At 47.3% G+C, this 22618-nt stretch overlaps 1 protein-coding gene across 1 annotated transcript in view; it reads right to left on the reverse strand.

Moving 5' to 3' along the window:
• The window catches only part of SCN4B (sodium voltage-gated channel beta subunit 4), a 201692-nt gene that overhangs the window by 114723 nt on the left and 64351 nt on the right, over positions 1-22618 (reverse strand). The window contains exons 2-3 of the mRNA XM_069224730.1: positions 7390-7562; positions 2603-2831 (exon numbers count right to left, since the gene is read on the reverse strand). Of these exons, the coding sequence (XP_069080831.1) occupies positions 2603-2831; positions 7390-7562 (402 nt within the window). The remainder of the gene's footprint in view (positions 1-2602; positions 2832-7389; positions 7563-22618) is intronic.

Consider the following 22618-nt stretch of genomic DNA (forward strand, 5'->3'; position numbering starts at 1 on the left):
ATTGGGCTAGGAAGAAGACTGCAATGGATGAAAAAGAATTGGGCTAGGAAGAAGACTGCAATGGATGAAAAAGAATTGGGCTAGGAAGAAGACCGCAATGGATGAAAAAGAATTGGGCTAGGAAGAAGACCGCAATGGTTGAAACGCGTAGCCGTCGATGTAAACTGAGACTTTGCTATTAAAAAGCTATTAAAGAACTATCTCAATCGTCTGGAGTACCGGTGTTCTATTTTCCACATGTTATAATATATATATATATATATATATATATATATATATATATATATATATATATATGCATGTGTGGTAAAGGCATGCATGTTAATGTCATACATTCTACACAGAGAGACCTAGAGGTGCACCCAGAGAGTGTTAATGTGCACAGAGTGAGGCTTGAAGGTGCACAGAGATGTTATTAAAGTACACAGAGATAGGTTTAACATGCAGAGAGAGAAGGTTGGTGTTCACAGGGAGTCAAGATGCACAGAGTGAAGCTGAATCTGCAGAGTGTGAGACGTATGGTGCACAGAGACGTGTTTAAAATACAAAAAGAGAAATTTAAGGAGAGGTAGGGAATAAGGAGCATAAAGAGAGAGTTAAGCCTACAGAGAAAAGAAAAAGGTGTACAGATGGGATGGGTAAGATGCACAGGAACAGGTGTGGCTCGTACAGAAAGAGGCTAAAGGTCGAGATAGACGTTTAATGGCACAGAGAGAAATTTAAGAGGCCTACAGATAGGTTTAAAGTGCACAGATTGTTATAGTACGCAGAAAAGGGTGAGATGCGTGGGAGATGATTAGGGTGCACACAGAGATTTTTAAAAGAGACGTGTATGGTGCACAGAGAGAAGGAGAGAAAAATAGATGTCTATGGTGCAGAGAGAGAGAGATGTGTATGGTGCAGAGAGAGAGAGAGGTGCATGGTGCAGAGAGAGAGAAATGTTTGTGGTGCATAGAGAGAGATGTGTATGGTGCACACAGAGAGAGGTGTTTATGGTGCATAGAGAGAGAGATGAGTATGGTGCACAGAGAGAGATATGTTTGGGTGCATAGAGAGAGATGTGTATGGTGCACAGAGAGAGAGATGTTTGTGGTGCATAGAGAGAGATGTGTATAGTGCACAGAGAGAGAGTGATGTTTATGGTGCAGAGAGAGAGATGTGTATGGTGCAGAGAGAGAGAGATGTTTGTGGTTCATAGAGAGAGATATGTATGGTGCACAAAAAGTTAAGTAGGACTGCGAGCGGTTTATGGTGCACAGAGAGAGAGATATGTATGGTGCACAGAGAGATGTTTGTGGTGCAGAGAGAGAGAGACATGTATGGTGCACAGAGAGAGAGAGAGAGATGTGTATGGTGCACAGAGAGAGAGATGTTTATGGTGCACAGAGAGATAGAGAGATGAGTATGGTGCAGAGAGAGAGATGTTTGTGGTGCATAAAGAGAGAGATGTTTGTGGTGCATAGACAGATGTGTATGGTGCACAGAGAGAGAGACCGATGTTTGTGGTGCATAAAGAGAGAGATGTTTGTGGTGCATAGACAGAGATGTGTATGGTGCACAGAGAGAGAAAGAGAGAGATGTTTGTGGTGCATAGAGAGAGATGTGCATGGTGCAGGGAGAGAGAGAGATGTTTATGGTGCACAGAGAGAGAGAGTGATGTTTATGGTGCACAGAGAGAGAGATATGTATATGGTGCACAGAGAGAGAGATGTTTGCGGTGCATAGAGAGAGATGTGTATGGTGCACAGAGAGAGATGTTTAAGGTGCTTAGAGAGATACAGATGTTTGTGGTGCATAGAGAGAGATGTGCATGGTGCACACAAAGAGAGAGAGAGAGATGTTTATGGTGCACAGAGAGAGAGATATGTATATGGTGCACAGAGAGAGAGAGATGTTTGTGGTGCTTAGAGAGAGATGTGTATGGTGCACAGAAAGAGAGAGAGAGGTGTTTATGGTGCACAAAAAGTTAAGGAGGACTGAGAGCGGTTTATGGTGCAGAGAGAGAGAGATGTTTATGGTGCAGAGAGAGAGAGATGTGTATGTATGCACAAACATTTAAGTAGGACTGAGAGCGGTTTATGGTGCACAGAGAAAGAGAGAGATGTGTATGGTGCACACAGAGAGATGTGTATGGTGCACAGAGGTTTAAGGAGCACTGAGAGCGGTTTAAGGTGCACAGAAGGAGAGATATGTATGGTGCACAGGGAAGTTTAAGCGGCACAGAGAGTTTTGTGGTGCACAGAGGTTTACGGTGCGCAGATTAGAGAGGTTTAGGATGCACTGGGAGAAGAGTACGGTACACAGACAGAGGATTTATTTGCACAAACAGTCTGAAAGTGCACGGATCGGGGTTACGATGAATAGAGAGAGGAATAATGCGCACAAAGAGATGTTAAAGCGCATAGACGGGGGGGGGGGAGAAAGAGGATTGAAGTGCATCAAGGGTGTTGAAGTGCATTGAGTTTTGCTTTGAGGAACATGTATCTAAAGTGCACAGAGATATCTGAGTTGCAGAGAGAGAAGGTAAAGATACACTGAAATGGTGAAGGTGCACAGAAGGACATCCAGCGCATAGAGAGAAAGCTAAGGTACCGAAGCTCACATTTGTCCACCACCTTCAGGTGGAGGGTTGCGTTATGGCGGGCGAACTTCTCCTTGGGGTTGATGACGAAGCAGGAGTATTTGCCCTCGTTCTCAAACTGCACATCCTTGAGGATGACAGAGATGTTGTAGTCCTTCACCGTGTTGCTGGCGGCCAGCTCAATCTGAGGGTCCGGATGTTCCTTCATCTGCGGGTTCGACTGCTTGCTCTTGATGGTTCCACGGTAGAGCTGAGGGTGTGAGATTGGCGCAAAGTGAGGAAAATGTGCATGGGATAAAAACATAGGATAATACCAAGACAATTCAAGAAAGAAAGAAGCAGTTTACGCTCAAAGATGAGAACAGCATGAAAGACCCAGTTGGTGGACAATAGGACACCACAGAAAAATATGGGGCATGACATAATGAGATGAGTGAAGATGGAATGATAAAAGGAAGATTTAAATGTCCCACAAGTAGGAAGAACGAGTGAGAAAAGGTGGCAGAAACGCCAGTGGGTGAACAATTTATGGAGATTATTTGACAAGGCCTCGAGCTGTCAAAAACCTTAGATTCATCTTTGACGAGACTCTGTCACATTCCCCACAGAGAGACAGCCATGGCAACCTGCTTTAGTGAAGATTGTCAGATTAAATGTTCCCTTACACTCCTTCATCAGCTCACTGTTGATTATGGTGGCACTGGTGGGCTTTACGGTTAGGTTACGCCAGCACTTTGTATACGGGCCCTCCTGATCATCAACTTCAGCGCCTTCCCCTGGTGCAGAACTGTGCGCCTCGACTATTACTCATCCTCCCTCGTTCTGCCTACATTTCTAACCATCTCTTCTCTCTGCATTCGTTGCCCGTAGTTTTGAGTCGCTATATAATCTTTGCCCTACTTCATATCTCATTTATTTTCGTGGCATTCTCCTTCATGCATTCAGCATCCTTCCTCAGCATTTCTGTTAAAAATCTCCAAGTTTGAGAAAAGCAGCCTAGGTGGGAAATCCTGTGCTTTTCCAGTGGCTTCTAGTGCTAATACCCTTCCCCTACATTTACGTCGTCAGACTGAGATGTCAGTCTTCAGGAATCACCCGAAAACATGGTTGTTTCCGCTGTGAATCTCTTGTAAAGGAGCTCTGTAGATTTCCTTCAGCGCCAGGGCACTGGCGGGTATTTGCGCTACAAAACGTAAAATAAGTAATGAGGAGAGAAAGAATGAAGATAGGAAAATAAAACAATTAAAGAATTAACCGTCGCTACAGACAATGACTTAAACAAGAAAATGGGCAATGGAAGGCTATAAGCAATGTGTAAGTGTGTAGGATTGATGCCACTCGCCCATAATAAAATATGATTGGATAATATGATACTTTGACCTCTGACACCAGGCAATATGATTAGTATATGATTGCATAGGGCAGTACACTCTCTGAGCACAATGGAAACAGACACTATGAGTATAACCCCCTTTACACACTGAGTACATCTATTACACTACAGCAGACAACTGCCATATACCAGTACTACTACTGACAACAACTCCTGGAAAGCAGGAGCAACATCGGCAACTTGTCACCGACTCTATCCACGTCGTAGGACATATGCTTGACCCCATTTGTACGTCCAGAGACAGAGTCAAGTACACATACATCTCGCAGCTCACCTGGACTGACCACTACAGCGTCCACTTCACCATCTCGGGATCTCCCAGCACTGGCACCTCGCCCCCAGCTCCACATCAGAAAGGGTTCAGAAGGCCAGTGGGACAACTACCCAGACATAACATCCGATCCAGAACAGACTGCAAAGAACTTCTCCCAGAGGGAACAGCATCACCTCCTTCCTAAGAACTCTGTGACACCCTGGCAGACTTCTTCCTCAACAAGATTTCAGCCATCTACGAGAACTTCAAATCCCAAACCCCCACCACCAACAGCATAAGCCTGCTCACACCCACAAACACAAACCCCGAACACCTGCTCACCCGGAGGGACCCTCTCACAACTCAAGCCACAATCTCCATCATGAAATCTGTACATTAAGGAGCCCCCATGGACCCATGTCGCCACCACCTCTTCAACCTCAAGAGCAAAACAATTGGCGACAAGCTCAAGAAAGTCCTGAATGCTTCCATCACTATGGCCTCAATCTCTGAGGACTGGAAACACGCTGAAGTGAGGCCCCTCCTTAAGAAGCCAACTGCTGACCCAGCAGAACCAAAGAACTACCGGCCCATCTCTCTGCTCCCATTTCCGGCAAAGGTTCTCGAACAGGTAATCAACCAGCAACTCAAACACCTAGAAAACAAAAATCTCATGGACCTCTCTCAATCCAGATTCTGGGCCAACCACAGCACCGAAAAGGCCCTGATCGCAACAACCGATGACATCAGAGTGCTCCTGGAATGTGGCGAAACAGCAGCCCTCATCTTCCTGGACCTGTCAACTGCCTTCCACACAGTTTCCCATCACATCCCGATTAACAGACGCCACCAAATCAGAATTCAGGGAGATGCCGTCAAATGGATCCCCTCATATATCACCGGAAGAACCCAGAGAATCCATCTCCCTCTATTCACCTTGGAACCCAAGAAGATCAATTGTGGCATCCTAAAATGATCAACCCTCAGCTCCACCCTCTTCAAAACGTACACAAATTGCCTGGCCAACACCATCACATCACACAAACACAACTTCATCTTTTACGTCAATAACACCCAGCTCACCCTCTCACTGCTAGATGACTCCTCCTCTACTAGAGTCAACTTATACAGATGTGTGATGAATGTCGCCAACTGGATCAAGGACAACTGTCTCAAGCTTAACACAGACAAGATGGAAGTCCTCATCTTTGGGAACAACACCTCACATGGAACACTTGGTGGCATGCTGAACTCGGCCCTTTCCTCGCCCTACAGACCATACCTGCAACCTTGGCACCATCTTGGACAGCAAGTTATCTACTCAGAAACCAAGTAAATACAGCCTCATATGCCTGCTTCCACATCCCAGGCATACTCTGAAAGATATTTAGGTGGTTTCCAATCAACACCAGAAGGACTGTCACTCAGGCCCTCATCACCATCAGGCTGGACTATGGGAACACTCTCTGTGTAGGAATCACCACACTCCTCCTGAAGAGACTACAGACAGTACAAAACTCATCCTCGACCTCCCCATAAGGACCCACATCACTCCGCGCCACCTCAAGAAGCTAAAAGGGCTGCCAATCCAGAAGAGGCGCCAGTTCAAGCTGTCGACCCATGCATACAAAGCCCTGCACAATGAAGGACCAGCATACATCAACAAATAAATGAACTTCCACCAACCGACCAGAGACCTGCCATCTGCCTCCCTCTCCCTCATAGATACCCCCCTGTATCCACTGAGTCAACAGTGGAGGTCACGCCTTCTCTCACCTGGCGGCCAAAGCCTGGAACAACCTTCCCTTGCACCTTAGGACCACCTCATCACTCTGGGACTTCAGGAAAGGACTCAAGACCTGGCTGTTCTACTGAACAGAGCACTGCAAAGCAGTTAGCAACTTCAGTGCCTCAAGGCCCTCACAGGTGATTTACCACACTTTATAAATCCTTATTGACTGATTGAGCTCCTTCAGCAAACTAAGTGCAGTCCCCTCTTAGTACTTAGTACAGCATCACGGCAGAGACCCCTCCACACACTGAGTACCAGCCCCCTCTAAATACATTCCACTCCACAGGTAGTCTCCTGTAAACAAGGACAGTACACAATGCGTTGAGGGCACTCAGCTCAAAGTGAGTACAGTCCGCACTACATACTGAACACAGCAACTGTATAGAGTACAGCCCCTCCACATACTCAGTTTGGCCCCCCTCTACACACTAAACACATCCTTTCTAGACAATGAACACAGTCACTCTGCTCACTCAGTACACCCACTCCACAGATTAAGTACAGCCCCCCACATACTCTGTACAGCCTCCTCTATACACTGAACACAGCTTCCCTACATAATTAATACAGCCGCTACACAAACTATCACAGTCACTTCTACACACTGAGCATACCCTCTGCACACTGAGAACAGCCCCTCCACACACCCAGTGCAGTCCTCTTTACACACTGAACACAGACTCTCTGTATACACTGAGTGCACTCCACAAACGGAGTACAGTCTTTTCTATACACTGACCACTAGCACCTCCTCATACGTATTACAGCCACCCCTAATCATTGAGTACGCTCCTCTACATTCTGAGTACAGTCCCAGTTTTTATGGTGGCGGGTACTTGACGAGGAATGTGTGTGCGCCGAACTATAGGATAGGGTTGTTGGTAAAATTTTGTTTCAGTCATTTTATAACCTGGTTTTCATGGAGAGGTTTCCCCACGGTGAAATGGAGTAGCTACTTAGGTAATTGCTGCCCTTTGGGGCCGGTATTAGCACAGACCTTCTGATTTTAATACACTTAAACATGTAGTATACTTACTTCTAGGGGCCTGTTTTCTTCTTTCAGCGCTCCGGTAGTGGGTCATTCACATTTTCCACCCACCACAGAATATAGCATAGGGCACATTCCCTAACCACTTCACCCATGGGAGTACTTTTCTGTGAGTGACGCCCTTCTGATCTTGCACAGTGCGCACTTACACACCAAGAGTAGTGCCCCTTGGCTAATTATATCATTGGTACTACACAGGAAGTGCACAATAACTTGACCAAGTAAGTGTAAGTAGTTCACGCAAATGTTAATGCTCTAGCAAGAAGTGGTGTGCAATCACATGGAGAATATTTAGTGTTTTCAGGGTGGGATATTATCTTACCACATTGTAGGTGTCAGTGCTGTTGTACGTCCACCAGAATTCAACATTTTCAAACCCAATGCAGGTGGCGAAGGTACAGGGCAGGAGTACATCTGTGCCATTCTTGGCTGTCACTATGTTGGTCTTCCCAACCGACACCTCAAGTCCAGGAGTGCCAGGGATGAAGAAGAGACCTGGGTTAAAGGCAGGCAAGAGTCAGTAAGAGGCTGTGATTATCAATCCTACCACTGAACTATTAGTACAAGAATACAATACAGATCAACTCAAACTCAACTCAGAGAGAGCAAGAATCAATAATGGCCTGCGAGCATCCCACCGCTGATTCATTAGCATAAGGACTTTATGCAGCTCAAATGCAACTCAGAAACAGCAAGAGTAGGTAAGGGCCTGTGAGTATCCCATCACTGACCTATCAGCACAAGAACATTGTACAGTCAAAAACTCAACTCAGATGGAGTAAGAGTCGGTAAGAGCCTATGAGTATCCCACCACTGATCTATCTGGCCAAGAACATTGCTCGGTTCAAACTCAACTCAGAAACAGCAATATTAAGAGCCTTGAGTAATGTGTAGTGATGCTGGTTAGGCTTCACTATGCAATACTCTCACAATGCCCCAAAGATGGTCCTTGAATTCACAATAATAAATCCTTAGCTCAGTCCTGGTAGTGTAAAAGAGAAGGCAAACTTAAATAGAGGAACATGTATTAAGCATTTCAGAGTATCAATATGGACGGTAAGTAATTGACACAACTTTAAAGAAATTCAACACCAATTTATAAAAATAGAACAGATTTTTATATGATTTTAGGCACTAAAACAAAGTAAATCAAGTATGTATAACCCAAGTGAAAAATAATTCTATACATTTCAAGCTGTAAAACATTTACCACTGTAATCAATGGGAAAAATCACTAGTGACACTTGGCCACTTGCAGGGTGAGTTCAGAGGAGCCTACTTGTTGTTAAGGTGGTGTGACTCCCAGGACTAGGCATCAGCTGTCAGGGAAAGTTTACCTGGCTCATAGGGCCCGGGTGCAGAGGTGTCTTGGTTGTCCTTGGCGATAAACAGGAGCTGCAGGTGCTGAAAAATGACACTTGCAGGTCGTGTTTGAGGAAGCACACCGGTGGTTGAGCTTGTGTGAGGCTCTGGACCAGGATTTACTAGGCAGAACAACTCCACCTAGCTCTGGTATCTTGGGTGCAGAGGTGTGCTGGCTCTTCGTGGTGCTGAACGAGAGCTGTGGTTGCTGGTTTTACCACTGGGATAGTGTAGGCGAGGAAATGGTTGCAAGAACTGGACAATGGGGTCCCTTGTGATGTCAGATGTATGTGTTGTGGTGTGCCCTTAGGGTGCAGCATCAAGTAAAGCTGCTGTTTACTGGATTGGTCACTAACAAGCCTTGGTAGTGGTAAGGTGGAGGAGAAGCTATGTCACCTTCTGGAGGTCCTGGGGAAAATGATAGCCAGCTGTAACTTGGTGGTGAGCTGTACTTTAGTTCCTACAATGTATTGGACCAACTGCCCTTGGGCAATCCCTCAGAGAGCCACATGGCCAGCTGTTCTTCTGTACCCGTAGGTGCTTTTTACCTGCGGGGTGCAGAGGGCGCTAGCACCAATACTCGAAGTGAGTTTGGTCTTGCCACTGGCTCACAGAAGGGTTCCCTCTTGCTGGCGGAATTGAATTTTGGTCCAGAGCACACTGCAGTTAAGCAGTTCCAGAAAAGTTGCCACAGGTTCAAGTATTACATTTCTAGGTTGTGCAGGATTCTGTTGTCGTCAATACAGGTCTAATTTGTCATTTGTTTGTAAGTTGTTGCAGATCTGAGGTTCTGGTGCCAGGGGTGCCCTTTAAATCCTAGATTTAGGGATATGGGTGTAAGCGGCTAATCCTCCCCTGAGGTGACCACATCCAGTGGATTGTGGCAGTGTTTCTACCCAGGACCCTCTAGTTTGCCACTTTTCAAGATGGCAGAAGTCTTTCTTAGCTCTACAGACCAGATAGCCCACCCTACAGATGTTTTCGGGGTGTATTCCTCCTGACAAACTAATTTTCCCTCCTTTCCGGATGCCAATGTGCCTGGGGCAGGGGTGTGGCTTTGTCCTCCACTGGGGGACAGCTTGAGTGCATTTCAGAGGCGGTCTGCCCTTTGAAGCTCACTGCCTTGATGTGCCACTTCACTACCTTGACTGGGAGGGAGGAAGGTTCGACCTCCTTTTCAATCCAGGCCTTTGTTCTGACTCCTGGGAGTGTTCAAACTTCTGCCCAGGAGGGCCAGAATCCTGTCTTGGTGGCAGCAGCTGTGAGCTGCCAGCCAGATCACAGGAAAGATGGAGCAACCAGGTGGGCAACCTTTGAGTTCGGCTCCTGGGTGCATGCAACATTGCCCCTGACACAAGATCCATGTCAGGGATAAGAAGGCACGTTGTTTGATACCAAACATGACCAATTTCGGCGATACCATAATGGAGATGGCGACCTCCGGTTTGCCCAGGTGCCAGCCCATATTATCTTTTGGATTGCCTTTCACTTATAATAACTTTTAATGAAAAATGCCACTACAGGGACATATACGGTTGCACTTATAATCCCATACCTTTTATCTAATACCTCCTGGGCTCAGGGTGCCTTCCTTAGGGGTGACTGACATATATTAAAGATGGTACTTTGGCTGTACCACACATGGTGTGGGCACTGTTGAGTTCGAGCAGTTTGTATCACTCCTGCAGTCTGCAATTACAGGCCTGCTATCAGTAGTTTAGTTGCTTAATACAGGGTGGAACAAACAGTGCTTCAGGCCCTTGTGACCCCTTTAACACTCATGACCTGGGTACTCCTCGTACTATATACTAGAGGCGTATAAGGGAGTTTAAAGTCCTTGCTAATTGGGTATACCAATTCACATATACCAATTTAGGGAGAGAGCACTGCCACTGGGGCCTGGTTAGCAGGCTCCAGTGCACTTTCAGAGTCATAGCCAACAGCATCTTGAGCAAATTGTGTGCGGTGACCCTCTTAAAAGGGCACTTTACTACAGAGACTGTGAGTATCCCACCACTGATCTACCAGCAAAAGAACTTTTCACAGTCAAAAACTCAACTCAGAAAGAACAAGAGTCTGTAAGAGCCTGTGAATATTTTCCCCACTGACCTATTAGTCCAAGAACATACTACAGCTCAAATCTCAACTCAAAACAAAAGGAATATTACAATTATGTGCTGGTTTACAAAGATTTTAAAAAAAGTAGTGAATGGAAATCTATGATCTAGCTCTTTTTAACCACCAGGTGCGTTCCTAGGATTCCATCGTTTTGAAGCTTTGCCATTACAGAATCAATAAATTGCCAAAACAGAATCAATAAATTGTTGCCCAAATCAGGGGCATCTCCTTCGCTATGGCGAAGAAGCGTCACCCCCCCAGCCAAGACCCAGGAGATGACAAAAAATGATAGTTGCACTACTGTTTTATTTTGTATCTGCTGGCTCAGCCAACAATGCAGGGAGGGGCAGGGCAGGGCAACGGAAGGTGGCAGGTGGAAGGAGGGGAGGTGCACCTAAGTGCGCATGTGTGTTTAGCCAACCATCTCAGGCTGGCCAAATACATACGTGCACTTAGGTTTCCGCACAGAGCCCAGGCTAAGTCTGAGCGGCAATGACTGCCACTCAGACCAGTCCTGGTGCTGCTTTCATGCTAGGTTTAGCATGAAAGCAGCACCAGAATTGCTTGGGAGCCTGTGCGGGTGTCCCATCATTCGCTCGGACAACTCATGGAGAGAAGAGAAGCGAGGCTTCAGGACACGGAGATAACAGTAAGGTAAGTTTATTCCCCCGCGTCTCTGTGCCTTCCCTATGCCCCTCCCCTTTAGTTTAGCATTGGCTGCCGCTAGCCCAAATCAGTTTGGAACTCATTCTGAAGGTACAACTCCTACTCACACTGCTCAAAAACACACCCCCTGAATGCTTGTGTATTTGCTTATACGATTATGAAAAACAAATGCTAATGCTTGTCAAAGGATGACTCAGATAAGAATTATTTTCAGTTAAGAAACTACAGGCGCATTTGGTAGCATTTATACTGGTGCACCTTCACAACACAATTTTGCACTTTCATGTAAATAGGTGCTACGGTTTGCGTAGCACTCTGTCATATGAGCCTCCACACAAATCTTTACGTCTACATCCATGTTTTACAAAAGGGAATTACATTTATACCACTGTTGTTATGGAGCTCAGCATGCAGGCCCTGGGTGGCTGTCTCCGGACGAACACCACACCACACCTAATGGTGTGCTGCAGCTTCTTAGCAGAATGGCTCAATAAGGCAAACTATAGGCATACACCCTATTTCTAACATTCATTTTCGCTCTCTTGATGGTACTAAACTAGATTTATAAATTTGCTCTGTAGTAATAAATGTGTGAATGTAGGTTTGTTACCACAGTTACTATTGGCCCAATATCATGTTTTTAATAACACGTGATATTGGGTCAGGTTTCTTTTCACTGTCAAAGGAGTGTCTGGCGCACATACGTATACACAAACATATATTCATTCATTGAAAAAAACACTGCTTAAAGTAACATTATAGTTAGGTGGAAATTTCAGTGAAAATGTAGCGTTTAAACTACACAAACAATTCAATTCACCAGATATAGGCCCTCATTACAACTTTGGTGGTAAAAACCACCTACTGCTGCGGTGACGGCCGCCAAAAGACCATCGCCGCGGCTACCAGCCGTCTGCCATATTATGACCACAGCTGGATTTCCGCCACAAGAATGGCGGAAATCCGGCTGTGGCTGTGCCGGCGGATTGCGGTAAGGTGGCGCTGCCACTACCAGCAGCACCACTCCAATAGACTGCCGCCAGCCGTATTATGACCAATAATATGGCCTGGCAGTGTTCTGCTGGCAGGGGCTGCTGGCGGTAGCAGCGCCCTGTCCCGTCTCCTGCCGGAGGACCCCCTGGATCCAGGTAGGTCGGGTCTCCGAAAGGGGAGGGGGTGCTGTGTGTGAATGTATGTGTGTGCGTGAATGCGGGTGTGTGTTGAGTGGTGAATGCGTGTGTGCGTGTACGGACGTGTGAGTTGTGAAATGTGAATGCGTGTATGTTTGGAAGTATGTGAGGATGTGTGTGTGACTGGATGTATGCATGCATGTAAGCATGTGGGAATGGGTGTGTGAATGCGTGTGTGAAGGGGGCTTGAATGTACGGGGGTTGGAGGGGTTTGGAGAGGTGTGGGGGTGGGAAGGTAACTGGAGAGGAGGGGGGGAGACCCCTATCGGTGACAGGGAAGGATTTCCCTGTCACTGATATGGCCTGCTGCCATGGTTTTGGTGGCCATGTTCTGTAGGTGGGGCCATAATCCCGCAGGCAGCACAATGATGGCCACTGGGCTGGAGATGGATATCTCCAGCCCAGAGGCTGTTACCGCCGTGGCGGTTGGAGTGGTACATTGGCGGGTTGGCTTCAGCCAACGCGCCAATGTCATTATGTGGCTGTAAGTACCGCCAGCCTGTTGGCGGCAATTACGCCCACATTATCGCCGACCGCCGGGGTAGTAATGACCCCCATAATCTCTAGTAACTATAACATGTGCCCTGAAGAAACTATAAAACTCTCCCCCACCATGCACTGTGATGTTACCATGATGTTACAGAACATTTTATGAGTGATGTAATATATGAGGTAATTAGCGGGAGTACTGTGGGATTGCGGCAAATATCTAAGAATACAATGTGATGAGTCTGAAACTATCCTTTATTGCATTAGTAAACATGTAAAAGGATTCATGATTGCATTCACACTGTATAGCACTGGTAAATGGTAGATGTGGTGGTGTATGAAAGACTCATGCTGGTCTATGATGGTGTGCGTATAGCTGTGTTATGGTTGCTGTGAGTGTGTACTATTCTGTATATTTGGCTGTATGAAGGCAGATGTGTTGGTGCCTAATGGTGTGTGCTTTGTGTGTGAGAGTATGCTTGGTAGTTTTGAGACCATTTGATGATGGTTACTGGTGGAAATGTCTCTTTGTGCAGGGTTATCCCCAACCATGTTGCCTACTCCACCTATTTTTGTGGCCCTCTTTTTGTTGGCTTTAGGACTCTGAGCACTTTATCACTGCTAATCAGCGAAAAAATTGCACATGTTCTCTCCCTTAAAACTTGGTATGATTGCCATATACCCAGGGCCTGTTAATTAAATGCTACTAGTGGGCCTGCAGCGCAGATTTCCCCATCCACATAAGTAGCCTTTCAAACTTGTCTCAGGCCTGCCACTGTAACACCTGCATGCACAGTTTACTACCACATTGACTTGGCAAGTCAAACTACTTGCCAAGGCCTAAAACTTCCTTTTTACTACACCTAAATCACCCCTGAGGTAGGCCCTAAATAGGCCTATGGGCAGGGTGTTATTTGTGTAAAAGGTAGGACATATGTTTTTAAGTATAACATGTCCTAGTAGTGACAAACAGCCTATTTCGTTTTTTACTGCTGTGAGTGCTTCCCCTCCCATAAGTCTGCATTGGGAATTCTCTTATATATGTCTAAGTGGTAATTTTTGATCTGTGAGGAGTAACGTGGACATGTTTGGCATGTTTGGAATAGTGGTGAGAAATCCTGCTTACTGGTGGAGGTGGATTTTACATTACTATTTAAGAAATGCCACTTTTAGAAAGTGGGCATTTCTCTGTGCTTATAACTAGTGCTTTGCAGGCTGACTCCAATCCATATCTGGGGCAGGTAGACAGCCCAACTTTGTGCATACTCTCCAGACAGCCATCCATCAGGGAGGGAAAGGTGTGACAGGGTACATCTGGATTCATCTAGATACTGATGGTCTTCCTAGGCTGGGAGAGAGGGAGACGGGGCGCACTTGACACTTAAATAGGCTGTGTCCTGCACTCAGACCAAGGGCTTGCTTACCCCCTACCAATGCCTGGTGCCAGAGTAAGAGAGAAGGAAAATTCTTGGAACTGGTCATATCTGCGGAACCTTCTCCCACTTCTGGAAGCTGGGAACTGATTGGGAGAGCATTTTTGGAACTGGGACTGAACCTCTGTCAGAAGGACTGCTGAGCTGCAAAAGGACTCATCTGAACTGCTCTTCTGCTTGTTGCCCCGCTGCCTGGTGCCTGCTGGGTGGCACATAGGACTCATCTGGATTGCTTTTTGATTGCTGACCTGCTGCCAGCTGCTCCCTGTCGTTGGTTGCACTCAGGAATTGCCATAGAGCTTACTTGCTCCATTGTGCTGGCTTTGGAGGGTGACGGGGCGCCGCCGAGAAACATTAATAAAGACCGCGCAGACACCAGTAGTACTTCTGTGGAGAACTGCCGCCGGGGTCAACTGCTCTCCTTTTTATTGTTTTCCCAACCCCCTTTGACCCACGGTTGCTACTAAGTTTGGGAGAGCCTGGATGGCTCTCTATATCCCTTACAGGTTTTAGTTATCAAATGAAACAAACACCAGAGGAAAGAAAAACCCTAAAACAGAAAAAGAGAAAAGGGAAAAGAGAAAAAGGGGTAAAACACAAAAGGAAAAAGGTAGACCCTTGAAAATAAATTAAGCATGTTAATTCATTCACAGAAACCTACAGAAACCACATCAACATGCAAAGTCCCTCAGTCTCTGGCTGGGTGCCGGATTAGGTCACAAGTGATACCTCTCATTCCGACCGGTGGCCTCCTTGCAACCCGCATCACCTGTCGTTGACCCAGGCTCGGACCCCTGAACCGGCAGACCACGACCTATTCTGGCGCCGGAACTTCCTCGCTCCCATCTTCATTTTCGGTAGGGGCATCGTCTCCGCCATTCTCGCAGGAGACCTCAACCCTCTTGAACCATGATGTTCTGGGTTACTTGCCACCCACCTTTTCGGGTAGTCACCATGGTCCCTTTTATTCAGATCACCTTCCACTGTCCTGACTCATATGGAGTCCGAAACTTTCCACTCGGACGTTGGTTGCTCACCACCATGGCATCATCCACCTGAAGATCCGAACACCGGGTTCTTCTTTGGTTACTGGCACTTTGATTAATCAATCTCCATCTCTGCTGGGCTGCTTCCATATTCAATTCGGTCGGTTCCCAGTGTAGCCCAGCTGGAATACAGTCCCTCAGGGACTGTCTAAACATCAGAACTGCTGGGGCCCAGCCAATGGTACTGTGAGGCGTCTGCCTAGATGCCCGCAAAAACTTATGCATACACCACTCGATATCCTCTCCTTGTTCCACTCCAATCCGAAGCGTTCTATTCAGAGTCCGCATGAATCACTCTACATCGCCATTAGCTTGTGGCCAATAGGGCATGATTTTTCGGTGACGGATTGTAGGAAGCTCAAGTAATCTCGAAGCTCTTGACCCTGGAACAGCAGACCATTATCGGTGTGAATCTCGTCAGGCAGGCCAAACAATGCAAACGTTTTCTCCAGGATGGGTTTGACATTTTCAAAAGCACTTGATGCCACTAACTCCACCACAGGGAATCGGATGCACAAGTCCATCATAACCACCATCAGCCTCCCATCAGGAAAACTTCCAAAATCCATACTGACCTTCGACCATGGCCTGGAGCTCAGCGGCTCCGTAATCACAGGTTGGTGGGTTGATCAATTGTAGTGATGGCACAGGAGTGACACCTTGCAACAAGAGTATCTACTATGGCATCCATGCCTGGGAACCATACTTTGGCCCTTAGGCGAGCTTTAGTCTTAGCGGCTCCTTGATGTCCTTGGTGAGCTAGGTCAACCACCCGGTCCCAGAGGCGCCATGGAAGCACTATTTTCGGGCCCGCAACAAAAAGACTGTCACCTCCTACTCTCCAGAGTCCTTGCATCGCCACACGTTCCTCTTGGTCAAGTGACCTTATACCATCTAGAAAACGCTTCCACTCTTGCTGTTTCAAAGCATCCTTGGCTCGGCCAATTGCCGGGTCTTTTATAGGCACCTAGGCTATCTCTTCGAGTGTGAGAGCCACAAGACAAGCCTCCTGAACCACCATCTTCACAAAGCTTTCCATTTTTTCATCTTCAGACCCCTCATCATATTGATACACGGGGGTTGCTGCGACAAGTAATCAGACGCGTTGTTTACTCCCGGCCTGTAGGCAACCTTGAACCAATACGGCTGAAGCAAAACTGCCCAACGTTAAATTCTCAGGGGAGCCAGCCGTGTGGATCACGCAAACAGTGACACAAGGGGTTTGTGGTCCGTTATCACCTGGAATTCCTGGCCGTTCAGGTATAGGTGGAAATGCTGACAGGCCCAGTGGATTTCCAGTGCCTCTCTTTCGATTTGTGCATACCGAGCCTCCACCCCTGACAGGGTTCGGCTTACGTATGCTACAGGCTCCCACTCCTGGTCACGCTACTCCTGCAGTAGCACCACCCCTAACCCAACCGGGCTACCATCCACAACCAGTTCAGTCCCTTTCCTGGGGTGCAAATAGGCCATTGTCACCTTATCCAGCAGCGCCCCCTTCACATCCTGAAATGCCTTGCTCGAGTCCGTACTCCAGTCCCATTTGGAATCCGCTTTTGTTTGCCATTGCAGGGGTTCAGCCATCGTAGCCAAATGGAGTAAGAAACGGTCACAGTATGTACCATCCCCTGGAAGCTCCTGACTTTGGTGGCGTTTTGCGGAACTGGTGCTCTGCGAATGGCTTCCACCTTCTTGGAGTCCACTCTCAACCCTTCCCAGGAGAAAATGTAACCGAAAAACTCAGAGTTCTGGTAAAACTCGCATCTCTTTCTGTGGAGTGTAAGACCTGTGTCAGACAACCACTGCAGCGTGGCCCTCAATCGGCGGTGATGATCTTCCAGCGCCTCTGAGTGTCGTCACTTAAGTTCAGCACTACCTCCAGACTGGACTGTGTGTCTCTAATAGCATTCTGAAAACCTACAGCAGCCGACGACATGCCAACACTGAGTTGTTTGAAACACCAGAGTCCAATGTGTGTTGAGAAGGTCATGATGTTCCTGCTGTCCGAGGCTAACTCCAGCTGGTAATAGCCAGAATTTAGGACAAGTTTAGAGAACCATTGGGCACCGTTCAAGTCTGCGACAATTTTGTCTATTGTAGGTGTGATGTGGCGTTCCCCCTTGATGGCAGGATTCGGCAGCCCCATGTCGACACATAGGCAGATGGCCCCAGGTTGCTTGGGTTTTGGTGTGATCACCAATGGTGATACCCGGGGGTAGGCCCCGTAACTTTCTCAATCACCTCTTGGTCCTCCAGAGCTTGCAGCTCTCTCTCTACTACCAGTCTGAGATAAAAAGGAACATGGCGATGCCACAGCGCAGTGGGGGTCACTGCGGGGTCAATGCTTCAATGGTCTAATTGCTTCCCCTTGAGCTTTCCGAGACCCACAAATAGTTGTGGAAAGTCATCAAGTATGGCCTCTGCATGTGTGTCGTGAACCTGATGTGCAAAGAAGGCAAGCTCCAGGTCCTCGGCTGTGTGGCATCCGAGGAGGGTACCCCTGGACTCTTTAGCCACATAAAACTTGGTTGTCGTCGAACGACCCTGGTTAACTACCTCCACTTCAATGGCGCCATACAGCGGGAGTGGCTCCCTCCCCCGTAGGTGTAGATCTTTGTGTTGCAGGGTGGTTTCGGGGACAGCTGGTCATATAGCATACTATCCATCACATTGACCGATGCCCCAGTGTCAATCAACACAGTCGCCCTAGTGCCATGTATGTCCACGTTACACATGGGGCGGGCGTCGGTTCTGTTGCCTCCCTCCCATGAATGAAATGACAAGAATGTCTTCCTCTTCGTATCTTCCACTTCCTGATCTTCCTTCGTCACCATCCGTGCCAGGTGTCAGTTGTCTCACAGTAGCGGTCTTTTCCGGTGCAGTCTTTTGTCTGAACCAGCCAGCTCAACACACTCTGGCAAAGTGATTCACCTTCCTGCACTTGTTGCAGGTCTTTCCCCTCGTGGGGCACATGCTGGGCGTTTTGTCGTCATAGCTGCAGCTCCTGCACTCTCTTTCGCTCTGTTTTTGGGCACATGGTGATTTTGGTCTGACTGGACGTGTTTTTAGAGTGTCTACTTGCTCCTCCTTCACCACGGGGTGCTTGACAGCACTCAACACGACCGAGGCCTGCCTCTCGCGGCAGCCATCGCATTTGCCCGTGTGGCCGAGAGCTCATGCAAGCGGGCGAGGATCAGTATCTCATCCAACGTGATACCCGGCTGTCGTAGTATTAGTTTCCGAAGCATGTTGGAACGATGCAGGTACTTGCTAATTTCCTCAGTGTGGCATAGAACATATCCACCAACTCAGTGTTAGTTTGCTGCGCTTGGCTTAGCTTGAACCTTAAATTGTCCGGGTTCAATTGGGGGTCAAAGTACAGGTTCAGTGCAGCGACTGCCGCATCAAAGTCATTGGCCGCACCTGTGTTTGGGAGGGTGCTGAAGAGCTCATACATTTCATCCCCACCCATGTGTAACATCAGAGATCTACGCACTGCACCATCCAACTCCCTTGTGGCACAGAAGTAAATGTCTAGCAGGCCTAGCCAATGGCGCCATCGGGGCACTGCCGTGGCAGGATCTGCCAGCTGGCTGAAGGGGGGGAACGCTGCCACTGACGACTGGACTCCCACGGTGGGTGGTGGAGGTGGCTGGTCCCGGTTCTGCTGCGACGAGCTCATTGTGATTATCTGTCACCGCTGGCGCCACAAATGCACTCCTTTTGTGGTCCTGCCAGGTGGTGTCTGTGCTGCAGGAGTCCCCCCCCTAGAGGCGAGAAAACATCAGACCTCCTCTGTGGCTTGCCTTCTTCCTTCTTGCTGCCATTGTCTCTTGTTTTTTTTCCACTAGCCCACTGGACACCCTGTACCACAGGGCATATGTGACCTGCTGGCTGCAGTCCTTCTTTAGTCAGACACTTGTTTTTTTTTCCTTGCTCTATTTTTTTTCCAAACTGTATCCACGTTTGGGTCTCCAGTGCTGGACAGAGATTCCCCAAATGATGCTGCGTGTTCACAGCGGGGCAGCGGGGGGGGTGCTCACCGGCTGGCAGCGTGACCCTGGGTCAGCCCGACCACAGAACGTCTCCTCCTTCCGACGATCCTACTGCAGCGGCTGGCCCACCTCAATGACCGGAAGCCCCTCCTCGCAGCAGCTCACCGGCTTGAGGGGCACTGAAAAGTGCTGGGCATGCATCCCCCCGCACCACACCTACACCAGCACACGCTACCCGGGGAGGGGAGTGCCGGGGTAAGTGGCGCGCTGAGGCCCCAGGGCTATGGGGCACAGCACAACAGCAGGGGGCTACCCCCTTGTCGCCAATGTGGAGGTGGACGGGGGCGCTGCTAAGGAACACCAATAAAGACCACGCAGACACCAGTAGCACTTCTGTGGAGAACTGCCACCAGGGTCAACGGCTCTTCCTTTTATTTCCCCAGTTGCCTAACCCCCATTGACCCACGGTTGCTAAAAACTTTGGGAGAGTCCGGATGGCTCTCTACACTGGCCTGACAGCTCCTTTGTGCCCAAGTGCCTCCCTGGAGCCCCAGCAGTTGGGAGCAATGTGTCCCACTCCTGTCTTCTTCAGTATTAGGGCGTGTCGAAGCACACCATATTCCCCAGAGTCAGCGCATGCAATGGGCTCTGCTGTTTCCCTATGATTAGCATGTGGTGGGTACTTTATGACCTCAAACTCAGCTGTGCCCCAGTGTGTGTTTACATGTTTTCCGGGCTCTCCACTGTACCAGTCCGGTGCAGCAAGAGTTGTTTTGGCCTGCAAGGACACCTGTGTGCCTGTAACAGACTCCCGAGTTCCAACTGTGAACGGTGCAACCGATCACCTCCTCCCTCTGTCCGAGCACTGCTGGATAACCTGGTGCTCCGCCAACGAACCTGAAGGGATTCTCTGCTGTACCCTCTCAGTGGGAGGTCAGGATCAGACCTCGTGAGATGGCACCTCACTCTTGTGCTCTCCCCTGCCGCAGCTCCGCACCGGCCCACTCCTGGTGGGACCATAACTCACCCAAAGGAAGCGTGCCACCTCTTTCTATGTGTGCTGCAGACTGCAACAAGCATAGAAAGAGGAAAAAACAAGGAGAAATAAAAATCTTTCTGCTCATTACACCTGCCCGAGGGAGGCATAAGGTTACCATGCATTCCCATGTTTACAGGTCCTTGTAAATCTGGGAATGCATCAAAACCCATGGGAGTTGCTTAGGAACACCCACTGCAGCGTCCAAGGAACGCCTCCCTTGTGCAGAGTAAGGTGAATTAGAAATTTGTGCTGTGTTGCCTTACTTAAGGTTTGAGGCCACTCAAAGCCACACACATGCACAGGTTCATGCCATCATGCATTTTTTCTTTTCTAGAAGCATTTCTTTTTGCTGATAATTAACAGCACTGATCAAAAGCATGGCAAAACTAGTAGGTGAAAAAGGGAAGCAATCTTGGCTTTGGATGTTCTGAGGATAGCAAATAATCCTCTCAGAGTTAAAATGGTAAAATTCACTTTTATGACAATCAAATACCCTTAATGGATAATCACAAAACTTTCCATGCTGAACCCAGGACGGTGTATCATTTTTGTACACTTTCATGCACATTGGTCAAACAGAGTCCTCAATAAATAATGGAAACTCTGATTTAACCATAAAATGTATGTGCATGTGTGTGTGTTTTCTAAAAGACATATGAAAATATCATAACTCTGTCTCTGGTAATCAGTAGTGTGGTGTCATTTAATAACTGTGTCTCACATCCCTGCCAAGGGTACAGAACTGATCTGGTCAAATTAATCTGTAGCATGGGCGACTCACTCACTGGCCATGGTCTCTGTTTCTCATGCCCAGAAGTGTATCATCAGAATACAATAAAAATGTGCCTATTGCTCTCCTGCTCATAAATCCTTATTTCAATGTTTTCCTCATATAACAAGGTTGTCTTTCAAAGGGAAAGGCAAAGATAATTGACCAAAGGTGGAAAGGCATGGCTTTTGCTTTTCTTGATCAGTTAAGTTCTAGAGACCTTGTAATTTGTTCCTTCAGGTAATAAAATCAAACACTTTCAGATTCAAACCTGTACCCTGTTCCAGAATGAAAGCAGTCTGATGTTCTAAAAGTAACCCAGAGAAGATGACACCAATTCTTTGATCAAGAGTGTTGGAGGAGATCATTCAATGTACATCTACGATTCACCTGCATGTATAATATCATCGGTATTTACTCATTTTGGCTCGGAGTAGATGAAATTAAGAATATCTTTCCTATCAGTATATGTGTGATTTTCACAGAAGTTATGCATGCTATGTGAAAAAAATGTGGTCGGTCTTGTACATTAACCCCTTCGCTGCCAGGCCTTTTCCCCCTCAGGTGCCAAGCCTTTTTTTTTGTTTGGGGCAGTTTGCGCGTATGCCCTCATAACCTTTTTGTCCACATAAGCTACCCATGCCAAATTTGCTTCCTTTTTTCCAAACATCCTAGGGATTCTAGAGATACCCAGAATTTGTGGGTTCCCCTGAAGGAGACCAAGAAATTAGCCAAAATACTGCAAAAATGTAGTTTTTTTTTTAAACGAGAAAAAAGGGCTGCAGAAGAAGGCTTGTGGTTTTCCCTGAAAATGGCATCAACAAAGGGTTTACGGTACTAACATCACCAGCTTCCCAGCTTTCAGGAACAAGAAGACTTAAATCAGAAGAATCCATTTTTAAACACAATTTTGGCATTTTACTGGGACATACCCCATTTTTACTATTTTTTGTGCTTTCAGCCTCCTTCCATTTAATGACAGACATAGGTGTTAAACCAATGCTGCTTCCTAGAAAGCTAAACATTTCTGAAAAGTAGACAAAATCCTGAATTCAGCAAGGGGTAATTTGTGTAGATCCTACAAGGGTTTCCTACAGAAAATAACAGCTGAAATAAAAACATATTGACATTGAGGTGAAAAAAAACGCAATTTTTCTCCATGTTTTACTCTGTAACTTGTTCCTGCGATGCCAGATTTTTTAAAGCAACATACCGTTACGTTTGCTGGACTCTACTGGTTGTGGGGATATATAGGGCTTGTAGGTTCATCAGGAACCCAAGGTACCCAAAGCCAATAAATGAGCTGCACCTTGCAATGGGTTTTCATTCTATACCGGGTATACAGCAATTTATTTCCTCAAATATAAAGACTGAAAAATAGGTATCAAGAAAACTTTTGTATTTACAAAATGGGCACAAGATATGGTGTGGAGAAGCAGTGGTT

Source organism: Pleurodeles waltl, chromosome 3_1 (genome assembly GCF_031143425.1).
Source record: "Pleurodeles waltl isolate 20211129_DDA chromosome 3_1, aPleWal1.hap1.20221129, whole genome shotgun sequence".
Classification (NCBI taxonomy): Eukaryota; Metazoa; Chordata; class Amphibia; order Caudata; family Salamandridae; genus Pleurodeles; species Pleurodeles waltl.